The 13,197-nt window shown below is 45.3% G+C and overlaps 4 protein-coding genes across 4 annotated transcripts; 2 read left to right on the top strand and 2 right to left on the bottom strand.

Annotated features, from left to right (window-relative positions):
- Window positions 1–411: 411 nt before the first annotated feature.
- Window positions 412–900, bottom strand: LOC135649969 (protein indeterminate-domain 16-like). The gene has a single exon (XM_065168974.1). It carries the CDS (start codon window positions 898–900, stop codon window positions 412–414), a length of 489 nt encoding a protein of 162 aa, XP_065025046.1.
- Window positions 901–2,743: 1,843 nt separating this feature from the next.
- On the top strand, window positions 2,744–4,255 carry LOC135648292 (ribonucleoside-diphosphate reductase small chain-like). The gene has a single exon (XM_065165813.1). The coding sequence runs from the start codon at window positions 3,051–3,053 to the stop codon at window positions 4,086–4,088; it is 1,038 nt and encodes a 345-aa protein (XP_065021885.1). The 5' UTR covers window positions 2,744–3,050; the 3' UTR covers window positions 4,089–4,255.
- A 1,943-nt stretch (window positions 4,256–6,198) lies between these two features.
- LOC135649802 (uncharacterized) lies at window positions 6,199–6,782 on the top strand. The gene has a single exon (XM_065168632.1). It carries the CDS (start codon window positions 6,308–6,310, stop codon window positions 6,599–6,601), a length of 294 nt encoding a protein of 97 aa, XP_065024704.1. The 5' UTR covers window positions 6,199–6,307; the 3' UTR covers window positions 6,602–6,782.
- Window positions 6,783–8,474: 1,692 nt separating this feature from the next.
- On the bottom strand, window positions 8,475–9,838 carry LOC135649801 (chlorophyll a-b binding protein 7, chloroplastic-like). The gene is made up of 5 exons (XM_065168631.1): window positions 9,680–9,838; window positions 9,418–9,609; window positions 9,319–9,356; window positions 8,711–9,225; window positions 8,475–8,631 (listed from the first exon to the last, which is right to left on the bottom strand). Exons 1-5 carry the CDS (start codon window positions 9,724–9,726, stop codon window positions 8,614–8,616), a joined length of 810 nt encoding a protein of 269 aa, XP_065024703.1. The 5' UTR covers window positions 9,727–9,838; the 3' UTR covers window positions 8,475–8,613.
- Between the last annotated feature and the right edge of the window lie 3,359 nt (window positions 9,839–13,197).

The following is a 13,197-nucleotide window of genomic DNA, read 5'->3' on the forward strand; positions in this document are numbered from 1 at the left end:
TCGGAAGGAGCAACTCGATAGGTAATAGCAGGTGTGAAGGTGGGGAGCAAGGGCAGGAAAGAGGTGGGTCAAGACGAGGGAGAAACTTGATGTCGTCGCTAGTTTACATACATACAGCGACCCCTACTCACTCTTTCATTATTGATTGATATGAGACTTGCACCGTATTTATGAGACAAGAACACTAAATTCTCTTCTCTGGTGAAGATGATCGCATCGCTGCTTCATCGATTCCATAGAATACATATATCAACTAGAAACATTTTTGACAATCGTGCAATTGGAACAGCCTTCTTTCATATCACCACACCAACTTTGTTATTCTAAAAGACACCCTTAGTTTCGATCAACTCGCGATAAATGATCCCATAATCCAACAAGTGACAAAGACTCACGTCGGACCGGCCTCCGCTACGGCCGGAATCGTTGATGGCAACTGTGGCAAGTGATCTCCAAGCACGCCGAGTTGATCCTCCCGGTCGCCATCTCTTTCATCCTCTCCACCTTCTTCACCTCCTCTCTGGCTCGCTCCCATACCAGCCGAGCTCGTGCATACTCTTTCTCCGCCAACTCCATCTCCATCCTCGTCACCTCCCTCATCCTCTCAGCATATGCATTCTCCGCGGCAGCAAGTCGGATCTGCTCCGCAGTTTGATGCCTCAATACCTGCAGGCTTTTCGCACGGCTCTGGGACTCCTCACCGGGAGACGGCCGCTGCGTGCCGACGCTCATCGACAGAGTGAGATCGAGCAGAGGATGGTCGGAAGCATCGGTCGCCATGGAGGAGTTGAGCGTCTCGGAGGGAAGACGGGTCGACGGGGACGGCAGCAGCTGCACTTCTCTTCGATTCTCCTCTTCCACAGAGAACCAAAGAGAGATCATCCAAGAGCAGAGGATCATGGTTTAGTGAGGAGCCCCCTATATATACATGGACTTCCCACTCGCCACTTTACCATCATGCCCACATATATATCTTTACCTTTCCGGAAGCCCCCAAATGGTTCCTTTGGAGAAGGGTGGGGAAAAGCTCCGCGAGAAACAGGAGAAGAGAAAGAGAGAGTGAGAGAAGACTTGGGTGAAGGAATCACCGTTTCAGGTCCCCATCTCAGGTATGTTCCTCGTTCATTGTGGATTTGATGCGAAGCATGCGTGGGCTTGCTTGCTTGCTTTTGCCACCGGGGTTGGCACTTTACGGGTTGGCAGTGGGAGAGGCTGCAATGAATGCATGGGCACAAAAGCTTCAAGAGGGAAAAGGCTGGTTGATGTCATGGACTCCCTCTTTTTCTACTTCATCTACGTGTTCAATCCTTCTGTGAGCTGCGGAGAAGGTTCAAAGGTTCCATGGATTGACAAGCAACAAATAGGCACTGCTTCCAGTCGACATCTAGTTGAGATGGTTCGGTGGGTCTTCTTCACCTCACGCTACACCTCAGGGATCGTACGCAGCACAACTTAGTGGAGAAGGAAGAAAAGCTAATGAGGTGACACTTGTAACCGCTGCCTGCTTGCTGCGACATCGCCCGGCCATGGGATCGCATCACACGACATCTGCCATTGCAAGCAAAGCTGCAGCATCACACATCTCATGGGTTGGTGATGTTCAGCTGCTTTTTTAGAGGGCCGGGAGAGGAGGCATATGTGGTAGGAGAGAGAGGCAGCCCACCTTCTCGCCCTCAGCTTTTTAGCTGATGCTCTCTCACGAGAGGCCGATAGCAGCATGGGTGGTGGTGGTGGTGGTGGGATGGGATGGGATGCCCTCCTCCCCTTTTTGGACAATGATTCATGTACCATGGTCTCCCACCACCATTGACAAGCACCAAACCCACAACCTCGGTCCCCCCTCTCGGCTTTGCAGGTGAAGGATCGGCCTCGAGGATTGGTGGGGAGCACAACCTCGTGCTCCTCCAGACATTATGAAGGGCCTGCCGCGGTCTTCCTCCTCCTCCTCCTCCACCACTCTGCTGCGCTGCATGGCCTGCGTGCGTACAAGAGGGACGATGGCGATCGATTCGGCGTCCAAGATGGATCGACGGGGTGGTCATGGCGATGGCCGGCCGGTCGATTGGTCTCCCACCACCGTCTGCTGATGGATCCCACTTGGGGGTTTTGTGGGCTGCCTCGCAGTGGTCGGAGATCTGGTATCAGAGAGGAGAGGATCGGGAGCAGATCATCCTGTCTGACGTACTGGTCGTATGTTTTCGGTGGATGGATACACGGAGGAGTTTGCTCGTGAAAGATGCAGCCGAAGCCATGAATGAACCGGACCGGAAGCCAAGAAATTAAACCGCATGGATAGAGAGGTCGGAGTGATCGTAAACGAACCCGACCCGAAGTTAGCGGGTTCGGATTCGGGATATTCCGGTCCGGTTCATTCATGTCGTAAATACTAAATACTTCAACCCACTAACCCGTCTCTGTTTTGTTGAGACGTCAACATGTTTTTAAGAGACGGAAGCATCTGCTTCGTCGGTGGGCCCTCCTCCGTTTATTACCTTGTTTGCAGAAATATCGTGACGAGCTTTCCCGCCTTTGCTGTAGGAACCGCGCGCTGTGGCGCACTCACTGCTCCGTCCAATCACAAGGCGGGGGAGGTGACACACAAATGCTATACATTTCGGATGCTAAATGTTTCACTCACGCCCCACTTTTACCCTTTCGTTTCTCCCCTTCCACCCACATAAAGAATAAAGACTATGCATCCACGCACACGCACGCCTGACGGAGTACCACCGCTTACTCACCCGATGGATTGATAGACAGCATCTGTGGCCCCCACTACAAATTTTAGTTCGACGTGGCATCTGGGGTGACAAACTCAAGTGTTCTCGCGGTACCCTCACCTTTCGGGGGCGCATTAGCGGCGCCCCTTCTCCTCCTCCCCCTGAAAACCAAGAAACCCCTCCCAAAGTCCAAAACTCCCGCGCTTCCCAAAAGCCTCCTTCCCTCTCTCCGTCTCTCGCTATATATCAATCGCTGCTCCGCGTAGACACGACGCCCAAGCAAACCCTTCTCTCCTTGTTTTCCTCTTTCCCGCTCTCGATCGCCCGACCATGCCTGCCATGATGCCACCATCTGCTGCTGCTCGAGTTGCAGCCGTCGGCGAAGAGGAGTACGAGCCTTTGCTGGCAGAGAATCCGGATCGGTTCTGCATGTTCCCCATCACTTACCCTTCCATCTGGGAGTTCTACAAGAAGGCGGTGGCCTCCTTCTGGACGGCGGAGGAGGTGGATCTGTCTCCGGACGTACCCCATTGGCAGCATCGCCTCTCCCACGACGAGCGCCACTTCATCTCCCACGTTCTTGCCTTCTTCGCCGCCTCAGACGGCATCGTCCTTGAGAACCTCGCCTCCCGGTTCATGCGCGACGTCCAGCTCCCCGAGGCTCGCGCCTTCTACGGCTTCCAGATCGCCATCGAGAACATCCACTCTGAGATGTACTCCCTCCTCCTCGACACCTACATCAAGGACCCTGACGAGAAGACCCGTCTCTTCCGAGCCATCGAGACGGTCCCCTCTGTCGCCCGAAAGGCCGACTGGGCCCTGCGCTGGATTGAATCTTCCGGCTCGTTTGCCGAGCGAATTGTCGCCTTCGCCTGTGTCGAGGGAATCTTCTTCTCTGGCTCCTTCTGCGCTATCTTTTGGCTCAAGAAGCGCGGCCTCATGCCGGGGCTCACCTTCTCGAACGAGCTTATCTCCCGTGACGAGGGCCTTCATTGCGACTTCGCCTGCCTCCTCTACAGCCTCCTCCGCAACAAGCTGTCGGAGGACCGTGTCCGGGCCATCGTTGCCGACGCTGTCGACATCGAGCGGGAGTTTGTTTGTGACGCCCTTCCCGTAGCCCTCGTCGGGATGAACGGCGGCCTTATGAGCCAGTACATAGAGTTTGTGGCCGACCGCCTGCTTGAGTCACTGGGTCATGGTAAGATGTTTGGGTTGGTCAACCCCTTCGACTGGATGGAGCTCATCTCGCTGCAAGGGAAGACGAACTTCTTCGAAAAGAGGGTTGGAGATTACCAGAAGGCCTCAGTGATGTCCAGCTTGAATGGAAACGGAGACATTCATGTGTTCAAGTTGGATGAAGATTTCTGAAGATGTATCGTCGTCTCGGTGGTTTGACTCGACTCTTCTCCTCTTGCAAACTTTCTGATCTTTTTAGATTTAATGTGTTTGGTTTGAAATGTTTGCATGCTAGTTATTGTATATATAAAGAATGAACAGCTTCTTCTACTAATGGGTGCGGTTTAATCTTTACTGAATGGCATATGTTTGTGGAAATGCCTAGTAGGTGAGTATTGGTGCTTCGTCTGACGGTTATGTGTTTGAAGAAATGCCCATATGCTTGTTTGTAGATGCCTTGGCAACACTAGTTAGGTTTCATTTGATGGATAATTGATGTTTGAAGATATACTAGGGACTGACGAAAGAACCTCTGAATTGTTACTGCAGTGAATAATTAAGGTTCTAATATGAGAACTTGAGGTGTTTTGACTAGTCTACAGTGAAGGATATGAATTTGGTAACAAATGAATGGATTCTTTGTCCCACAAAGTAGAGTAAATATTCATTTGTAGATGATCCTTATCATATACGAAAGCTGGCTGGTCCATTATAACACCAACAAAAGCTTGTATTAGGTCTCATTGTTGCAGTCCACAAAAGTGAAGGATCACCCCTTCACCTTTGTGGACTGCAACAATATAGTTAAGTGATTTATTATATTCTACTTTTTACAAACCAAGGATGTACCTTCTATAATGATTAGCTTGATAACTGAAATCATACAAAGTAATAATAGAAAAGGGCCTACTTATGCTTCAATCCAGTTCCTTTTTTTTGATCTACCCATGGCTTGTTCTGTAACACATGAACCACGTTGCAATCTGTTTGGCAACCAGAAAACTTTTCATTTAAGTCAATCCAATGTGGAAAATACCACTAAAATGTTGACAGGGACATTTAACTATTTGTTGTGCAATTTGCATTGAATTAGATTGTTCCTGGTCTAACCAAACATGATAGTGTGAAATATGGTTGAATATTTCCACATTGTTAAGAAGTGGAAATTTTGAATTTAAAGAATGAGTACTGTATGGCCATTTTTTAATTAAATACTGAGAAAAAGTATAGGATCTGAACCTATGAATCTAATACCATAAGACAAATCTTGATTGAATTTTCATAAATATCAAAATATTAATTTATTAGGAAACACTTTCAGATTGGTAAGAATCGAAAAAGAAGGCTGGTGCCAAATACTTGGTGTAACCAATAATTCAAAAGCCTTAGCTTTTTAAGTTGTCCTAGTTCCCAATAACTATCTATGATAGTTTCAACTAATTTAACTTGTGTATCTAATTAAATTCAATAATTGTACAGATGTCTTAGTATTGAATGTATTGTAGAACTCACTGTCACTCTTTAAAGGTCTAGAAGTTTGTTTTGATAAGTAAAATATGTAAGCATAAAAACTGTTATATGTAATAGAGAAAATAATATTATATTTATTTGTACGATATGTATCTTTTGTTGTTATCTAAAAAGTGATTTTTATGTGATGTACAAGGATATCGTTTTTAGATTCAAAATTATTTTTAACCTATAAAGAGGACTAGATTTTCTTTCTCTTTTTCTATTTTTTTCACGGGATCATTTAGATTGTTATCTCTCAATCATAGTCTCTATGAAATATGTAACATGTCTTATCTAGTTTATAGAGATTTCGTCTATATTTATAGACCGAGAGTATAAGGTTTATGATAAGTTATTAGAAGAATAATGTTAAAAAATTTATTATAAATAATTTTTTTTTTCTATTGATCGATATTTATCATCGAAATAAAAAGAAGAATGATGCTGCCTGCACGTTTGACACTAAACCTGTGCTATGCGTGTCGAATTGTTTCGGTCAAACGGTGGTGCTCATTGATACCCCGATGACCAGTTCAACAGCCCAAGTCCATCACACGAACCCTCTTCTTCCTATTCTCCAATGTTGTTTACCAGCACGTGGAGAGGAGAGGAGACAGCGTGTCCAGATCCAGACGACAGCGGCCGAGCCGAGCCGCCTTTGCCGCCCACTCCGCTGCGCTCCCACCTCTTCCGACTGTCACGCAACCCAAACCACTCAATATCATTCTGTCTTCAAAATCAACACAAACACGTTTACGTGTTCTTCTACGCAACCACCAACTCCCCTCCAACACATGTGATGGTAGACCTCTTCCTCCTCTTACTAATAAAATCAAGCTCACCGCATCGTTGTGTATGCTACTCCCTTCCCTTGATCTCCTCTCCCAATTGTGTCTCCGATGGGTCCTCTGGTGCTGGTGTCTCAGTTGGCCACCGGCCTGGGCGTGCTGGCCGGGGCGGCCATCGTGAAGTCGGTTGTGGAGAACCGCCCCATGGCGGGAGGGTGGCCGCGGTGTCCATCGTGCAACGGGACGGGCCGCGTCGCGTGCCTGTGCTCGAGGTGGTCAGACGGCGACATCGGCTGCCGGTCCTGCGCCGGCTCAGGCATGATGCTGTGCAGGAGCTGCGGCGGGTCCGGGTCTGGCCGGCCGCTCCCGATTCAAGTTCCCATGCGGTCCGGCCGCTCTCCGTGACAGGAGAGGCGTATTTGTATAGATCGAGTAATTCGTGGCCATGAACTGGTGGTGCCTATAATTTTGGATTTCTTTCTCTCTCTTTGACTCGCTGTGGTTCTTGCTATACTGATAAACTTGACAGTATAATTTAATGGAAAATATGCTCAGGTTTTGAGCAAGATAGTGGCTCTTCTCTTTCCTTCCGTGTGTTGATTCTGTGAACAGATGTTTCCGTGTTGACGACTCTTTTGTAGAATGATACCATCATCTATCTGTGTGTGATGCTTAATGATACGTTGAGTTGATCTGATGCTCAGGTGATTGTAGCTTTCTCCTCATCAAGTCAGTCTTAGTTGGAATGTTGTTACAAAATTTGGTATACAAATGACTGGTACAGACTTCACACTCTTCTCATACATCTTTGCTGCTTTTTCCATTTGATACAGACTTCACACTCTTCTCATACATCCTGCTTTCTTAAGCACCAAAAATCATAGGTTTGATTAGCAATGGGCATCACGACGAGTTTCGACAAGTTTGAGTTGGTTTTTTGTGCTTCTTCAACATCCAGAAGGCAGATCTACCGACTGTCAAGATAACACAATAGCAGTGAAAAATTATGAGGAAAATGCTTGGAGATGTTTATTCTGGTTTTTGGTGTTCTTTTTGGAATTGATTGAGATGGAGATCTTGAATGCAATTTCTGGTGTTGTTGTTGCAAGGAGAGATCCTTGTGAGGATTCTGCTGGTCCACAAGATCCCAGATCTTTTTCTACTCCCACATTTGTTAGTGGCCTTGGTTGATCCATCTTGCCCTTGTGTTAGCCTTCCAATTCCAATCCCCCGTCTCTCCCTGAGGTATGGCTTAGCCATACATTCTCTGGATATTTTGATCAAACCAGTGTCCTTCTATGAATCACCTCTAAAGGTTGAACTTCTTCTGCACTGGTCTCTGAGCTTTTCATCAGTCACTCCACCATGGAACTGCTGGAGCTATTGACACTTAATATGCAATATGCTGCAGGGTCAGTGAGCTGCCCCCGATGAATGACCAACACAGCTTTTGAATCCAACGACTACTGGTATTCCTTTTCCAGTGAAATGTTTTTAGTAGATTACCATTTGTGATCTTGCAGTCAGGGATTGGATCCTGTTGTGCCTACCCATTAATCAAATTGATTATGGCACTCAAGATTAGGTAAAAGAAAAGAGACCACTATAATCAATTTGTCTATGGCTATCAAGTTTAGATTTGGATAGATCCTTTCCTAGCATCTTCTGGATTAATTATAACCAAATCAAAGTTTGAATCTTGCTTCTACTCTTTATATGGTATTTATTCACTGTTAAATTGGTATTTATGCATTTGCACTTCCTCTTTGATTTACATATTCACATGTCAAATCTAATCAAACTTGTGTAGTGAATTAAGTTGAATGTTTTATTTATGGACAGACTGGGAAAACATCAAATAGCTGAACAAGCATCTGTTTTGGTTGCAATCCGGTAGAACCATTGTCTTAGCCCATTTGAGCCTAAACAAGTATCTGTTCTTGGAAATCTTCATCCAATGTTATGTGCTTCTGATGACTGCCTTGTTTAAACCCTGGTTTATATTTCCTTTTGCAATCAGTATGTGGCATGCATGCATTTCTGTTGGTAGCAAAATATTAGATCTCTTTTTCCTGACTTGCATCAAAGTTGCCAATTCATCTGTTCATGGAATTGATGCTACCGCAAGCAGTTCTAGTTTCAGATTGATGCATCCCCCTCGATTCCTACACTGCATCTTCATTGTAATGTTCTTCTTGTTCTTTCTGAAACTAGTGACAGATCTTTCCACATCCAGCACTCCAAGGCTCTCAACCTGTTCTAATCCACAGACAACAACTTGAAGCAACTGGTAAACCGTCCATTGCTGCTTATAATTACATGAGCAGAAAGGTAAAAAGCGTTACAAGCACAGCTCAAGAACACACAAGGATTACAACATCTATCTTGACAGCATCGTGTGCTTCTCCAATCCTTGCTCAGTTGGGGGTGAAAGCCTGCAGCATGAAGCAGAGTCAAACATGGAATCATGTACCTACTCATCTTCTCCACAGGAATCCAGTGGAATCTACTCACAGAGAAAACTGTGGCATGGCCGGGGTCGGCAAGGTGCGCGAAGAGGTTGTCGATGGGCCCTGTTCCGGTGTAAATGGCTTGGAACCATGCGCCCATCACGGCCAACATCGCCAGCCTCCCGTTCTTGATCTCCTTGGTCCTCAGCTCCTTCACCTTCTCCGGCGAGCCACTGCCCCAGCCGAGGGGGTCGAACCAGAAGCCGCCGGGGTAGCCGACGTCGGTGCCGGTGAGCTTGTTGTTGGGGAAGATGGGGTCGGTGTTGACGCAGCCGGGCTTGATGATGTCCGCCCACCTCCGCCCCTCGGCCCACCCGATCAAAATGAGCTCGATCACAAACAGGGTGGTGGTGTCCGTGAAGTACTGCAGCTGACCGGCGGTGTACCACGAGGGGGTGTTGAGGATGCCGATCTTGGTGAGCAGCTCCGGGATGAAGATGCCGGCAGCGCCCAGCATCGCCCACCGGCAGTGGACGATCTCCGCTTGCTGGTTCCATCTCAGGCTCTCAGGATCAGAGCCTGCACGTGTAAAGAAGACCCACTCATTCATCTTTTGTTGCCGTAAGCACCATGACATGGTGGTCTGTAAGGGTTCGACGAGCTCAGACTTACCGAGACCCAAAGGATCGAAGCCAAAATCTCCAGGAAGGCTGCAACTCCAATATGTCAGTTCGGGGAAACGAAGAGGAAGAAGGAGGAGAGTGTCTTCACCTGCCATCAAGCCATGGTGGAGGGGTGCTGCCTGGGAACCAGAGAGGCCTCTCAGGTGCAGCGGCAGCAGACACCGAGAGCTCCCGGCGTGCAGTTTGTGCCCGTGCCGCCCGCTTCCCCTGCCTCAGTTTCCTTCCTCCAAGAAATGATGCCTTGGTTGCAGCAACGGCAGCAGCTCCGTTCTTCCGAGACCTGAAGCAGATCCATAGAAGAACAGCATGAAAGATCTGAACATTTTTGCAGAACATGATGAAGAACTTGCCTGGCGACTGCAGCGACTGCAGAAGAGGAAGCACAGAGCGATGCCATGATGGAAGCTCCACTGCCTCTGCTACTGGTGGTAGTGAGAGGTGCAGGACGGGGTCACCCGTTTAATGCTCCGTCGGCGGTCCGGGCTTATCTTAGAGAGATAGGATGGCGAGCTTCTGAGACTGTTAACGGCCGACACGTGGAATAGGGAATCCTAATCAGGATCCTTCATCCGATTGGCCATCATGACTTGTCCGTGTCATGGGCTGGACTGGGCTGGGCTGGGCCCGGCCCCATAAATAAGTGACCCTAGGTAAGCCATCTCTACCTGACACACGTTCTCCATCAAACCCTGCAACCATATCCCAAGCCTTCGTCTTCCTCTCTCTTCCATGTCAAAACATCGACATGTCCTTTTCGATACGATTCAGAAAATAATCTCTTAAGTGTAGACGTAAGACTGCATATATTAGTAGAAATTGATTACGAAAACATAGTTGCAACGATAGCTTAAACCTTACATTGATGATGGAAATAGATTTACGGAAAGCCCCGCCTCCAATCCACCACAACATGTGATATGTTTCTCCCTTTCATCTCCTCGACACCAAAGCATGAGGCCCATGATCTCCACCGCCTTGTTCTTATCCCCTTCCCATCCCAATCTTCTTCTTGTCATCAAAAGAAGGGAAAGCTAAGAAGAAAAGTGGGTGTGGTTAGTTCATCCTTGACTTGGACTCCCATAACTTTTGCTCCTCCAATTCTCCCCACTTGCCTCCGACTTAGCCGTCACGTAATTGTCAAGATACCTTCCACAAAATATCCATCCGCATGACCCCAAAATACCACCTATAGAGATTTCCATGCACTCAAATTATATATAGCTATATGTATTCTCCCATATAGAAAAAAAATCAAGGCATACATCCATCTACTCTCTCTCTCTCTCTCTCTCTCTCTCTCTAACTTCAATATAATTAATTTAAAGCCAAAAACATAATGAAGTTGACCCACTAAATAAGAATTATGAATTTGAAACCTCATATGATAAACTTAAAAGATGTTAATAAGTCTAGTCGATAAGGATATCGACTATTAGTAATAGTATCATGAGATTAAATATTATATTTTCACTTATTTTTTCAACATTACAAATAAATAAATAGATAAAAAGTTATAATTTTTTTCTATTTTGTTGTTTTCAAGTACTTCTCATTACTTGTATTTTATAAATAAAAAATATTATTTTTAGTACATCCGATCAAACTAATACATGTAACTAATTATATTAAGCACAAACATATTTCCTGTCATTTGAAGAATAGGAAATTTATCGACCAAAGAAATCAGCATGGAATTAATAGCAAATGCCTCCAATATGATGATCATGATTTTTTATTTTTATTTTATTCAATTTATTGTTTCTGATTTTTTTTGCAAAAAAAAAAGCAGAAACATGCATTTCCAATAAAAGTTAAAATAAAATAAATGAATAATTAATTAATAACAAAAAGAATAAAAAGAATTTCATACACTACATTCAGTAAATAATCTTCCAATTCCCAAATATTCATCCAAACTCTTCTTCCAGTGATCCAAAAAAGGGAAATGGTAAATCAAATGTGGTGCAAAGTTTGAGACACAAGCCATGCTTCAATGCTGCGTCCTCCTTCACCAATCACCAGCTTTATAGCACCATATATGTATGTATGTATGCATAGAATAGAAGAGAATGCAATGCATGGCCCGTAACTTGGGACTTACGACAAGGAGGAGGAGACGACGGAGCACTGGATCACGTGCCTGCACTCACGTCCATGCAGGGAACAGGTCAAGTGCGTCAAGCAACATCCCTCCTCTCTCTCTCTCTCTCTCTCTCTCTCCCTTCGCCCATTCCCACACCTCCGTTTGCAGTCCTCGCAATGCTTTTAATCTTCTCGAAGATGGTAAACTATTGAATCTTTCCTTCGATCAGTTGATTATGGGATCACAAGGAAGGAAGGAAGGAATGAAACGAGGGATCCATGGCCATTAATTACTACTGTAGAATCCCGATGCAGCTTTTACCTCATCTTGCGCTCTCTCCTGTGCCTATCTACGCCGCACGTTACCTGCAAAGATGGCTAACCTGCACTCAAAGAAGCTTCGATAACACCAGCCAACAAGGAATGAATAATACGTGGTTCGGACCGACGGACCGGCGTTATGCTTTCCGTGAAGACCGTTGACCCCTGCGGGGTCTCCCCATGTGAGATGCCGCCACGTTGACGGACGAAACACGTGTGCGGCCCGAACTGAAGCCGTGGCGCCGCCGCTGACGTCGACAAACGCAGCGGCTGTCGGCGGGCATACCGACACGTGAAATCCGAATACAGCACCGATGATATTTATAATTATTATTAGAATGATATTATTAATACACCAAACAAAACACCCTTATGACTGAAATAATAATCCGACGACTCCTGTCTTTATTTATTTTATAGTATGTGATTTCTCCTTTGACATATGTTGATGTGATCACGAAAAAGAACATTATTTTTCAATAATCTTTTCACAAAATAATTACCAGACTGACTTTGCCTATAAATTCCAGTTTGGTGTCAATTTCTTGAAACGATTAAGATATAAATCAATTTTCTTAATCGACTCATTCCAATTTCACATATTAGTATCCAATCATTTAATTAATAGAGCATACCTTATCCGATAAATATGCCATTGGTGCGTGTAAATCTCTCTACCATCCATTTCGCAAAGAGAAATGTAGCATCCCAAATATCTTCCTCGAGTGGGGGCAGATGGGAATAAATATCTATGTATACATGGAATTGGGATAGCTTATGGACTTGGGAAGTGGAAGCCAGGAGTATGAGAACAGAAACAACACAAAGGAAGAAGGCGAGAGAGCATGCAATGATGGGGACGGATGGAGAATCGAACATAGAGAAAGAAAATGATGCATGTCTGTGGCTCGACCGAGCATTAGTGACAACATTATTCTCTCGTTTAGATGAGACTAAGCTACAGTCCCACATTCTGCTTGAAGAAATTAAAACCTGTTTGTTTAGTCAACCTTGCAGTGGAGAATAGGTTTGACTACAAAGAACAATTAGCCTCCTTGATTTTTGCTGTTTTGTTTCTCTTGTGAGAGATGAGCTTATTGAAAGTTCATATTTGAAAGTTGATTACACAATTATGCTCCTGATTGAGCCATGCATAACAAGCAATCAAATCTTGCATCAACAATCACATATTGGATCTTAGAGAAATAACAATGTAAGGGAAAGATTTCATATATTAAGCCACAATCATAGTTTCTCAATATTTCATGATTTGATATAATGGTGTTATTTGTATTATAGGAGCCTTCCCTTGACATATATATATGTTTCAGGATTGATTTATGTGTTTCATGCAGCACCAAACATTGGTGAACTTTAGGCAATACAATTATCTCTCAGCAAAGGGATTGGTAATTAAGAGTTATTGGATGCATTGTCTTGTGGAAGATCTACAAGAGTGATGGCA

This window comes from Musa acuminata, chromosome BXJ3-9, assembly GCF_036884655.1.
Source record: "Musa acuminata AAA Group cultivar baxijiao chromosome BXJ3-9, Cavendish_Baxijiao_AAA, whole genome shotgun sequence".
NCBI lineage: Eukaryota > Viridiplantae > Streptophyta > Magnoliopsida > Zingiberales > Musaceae > Musa > Musa acuminata.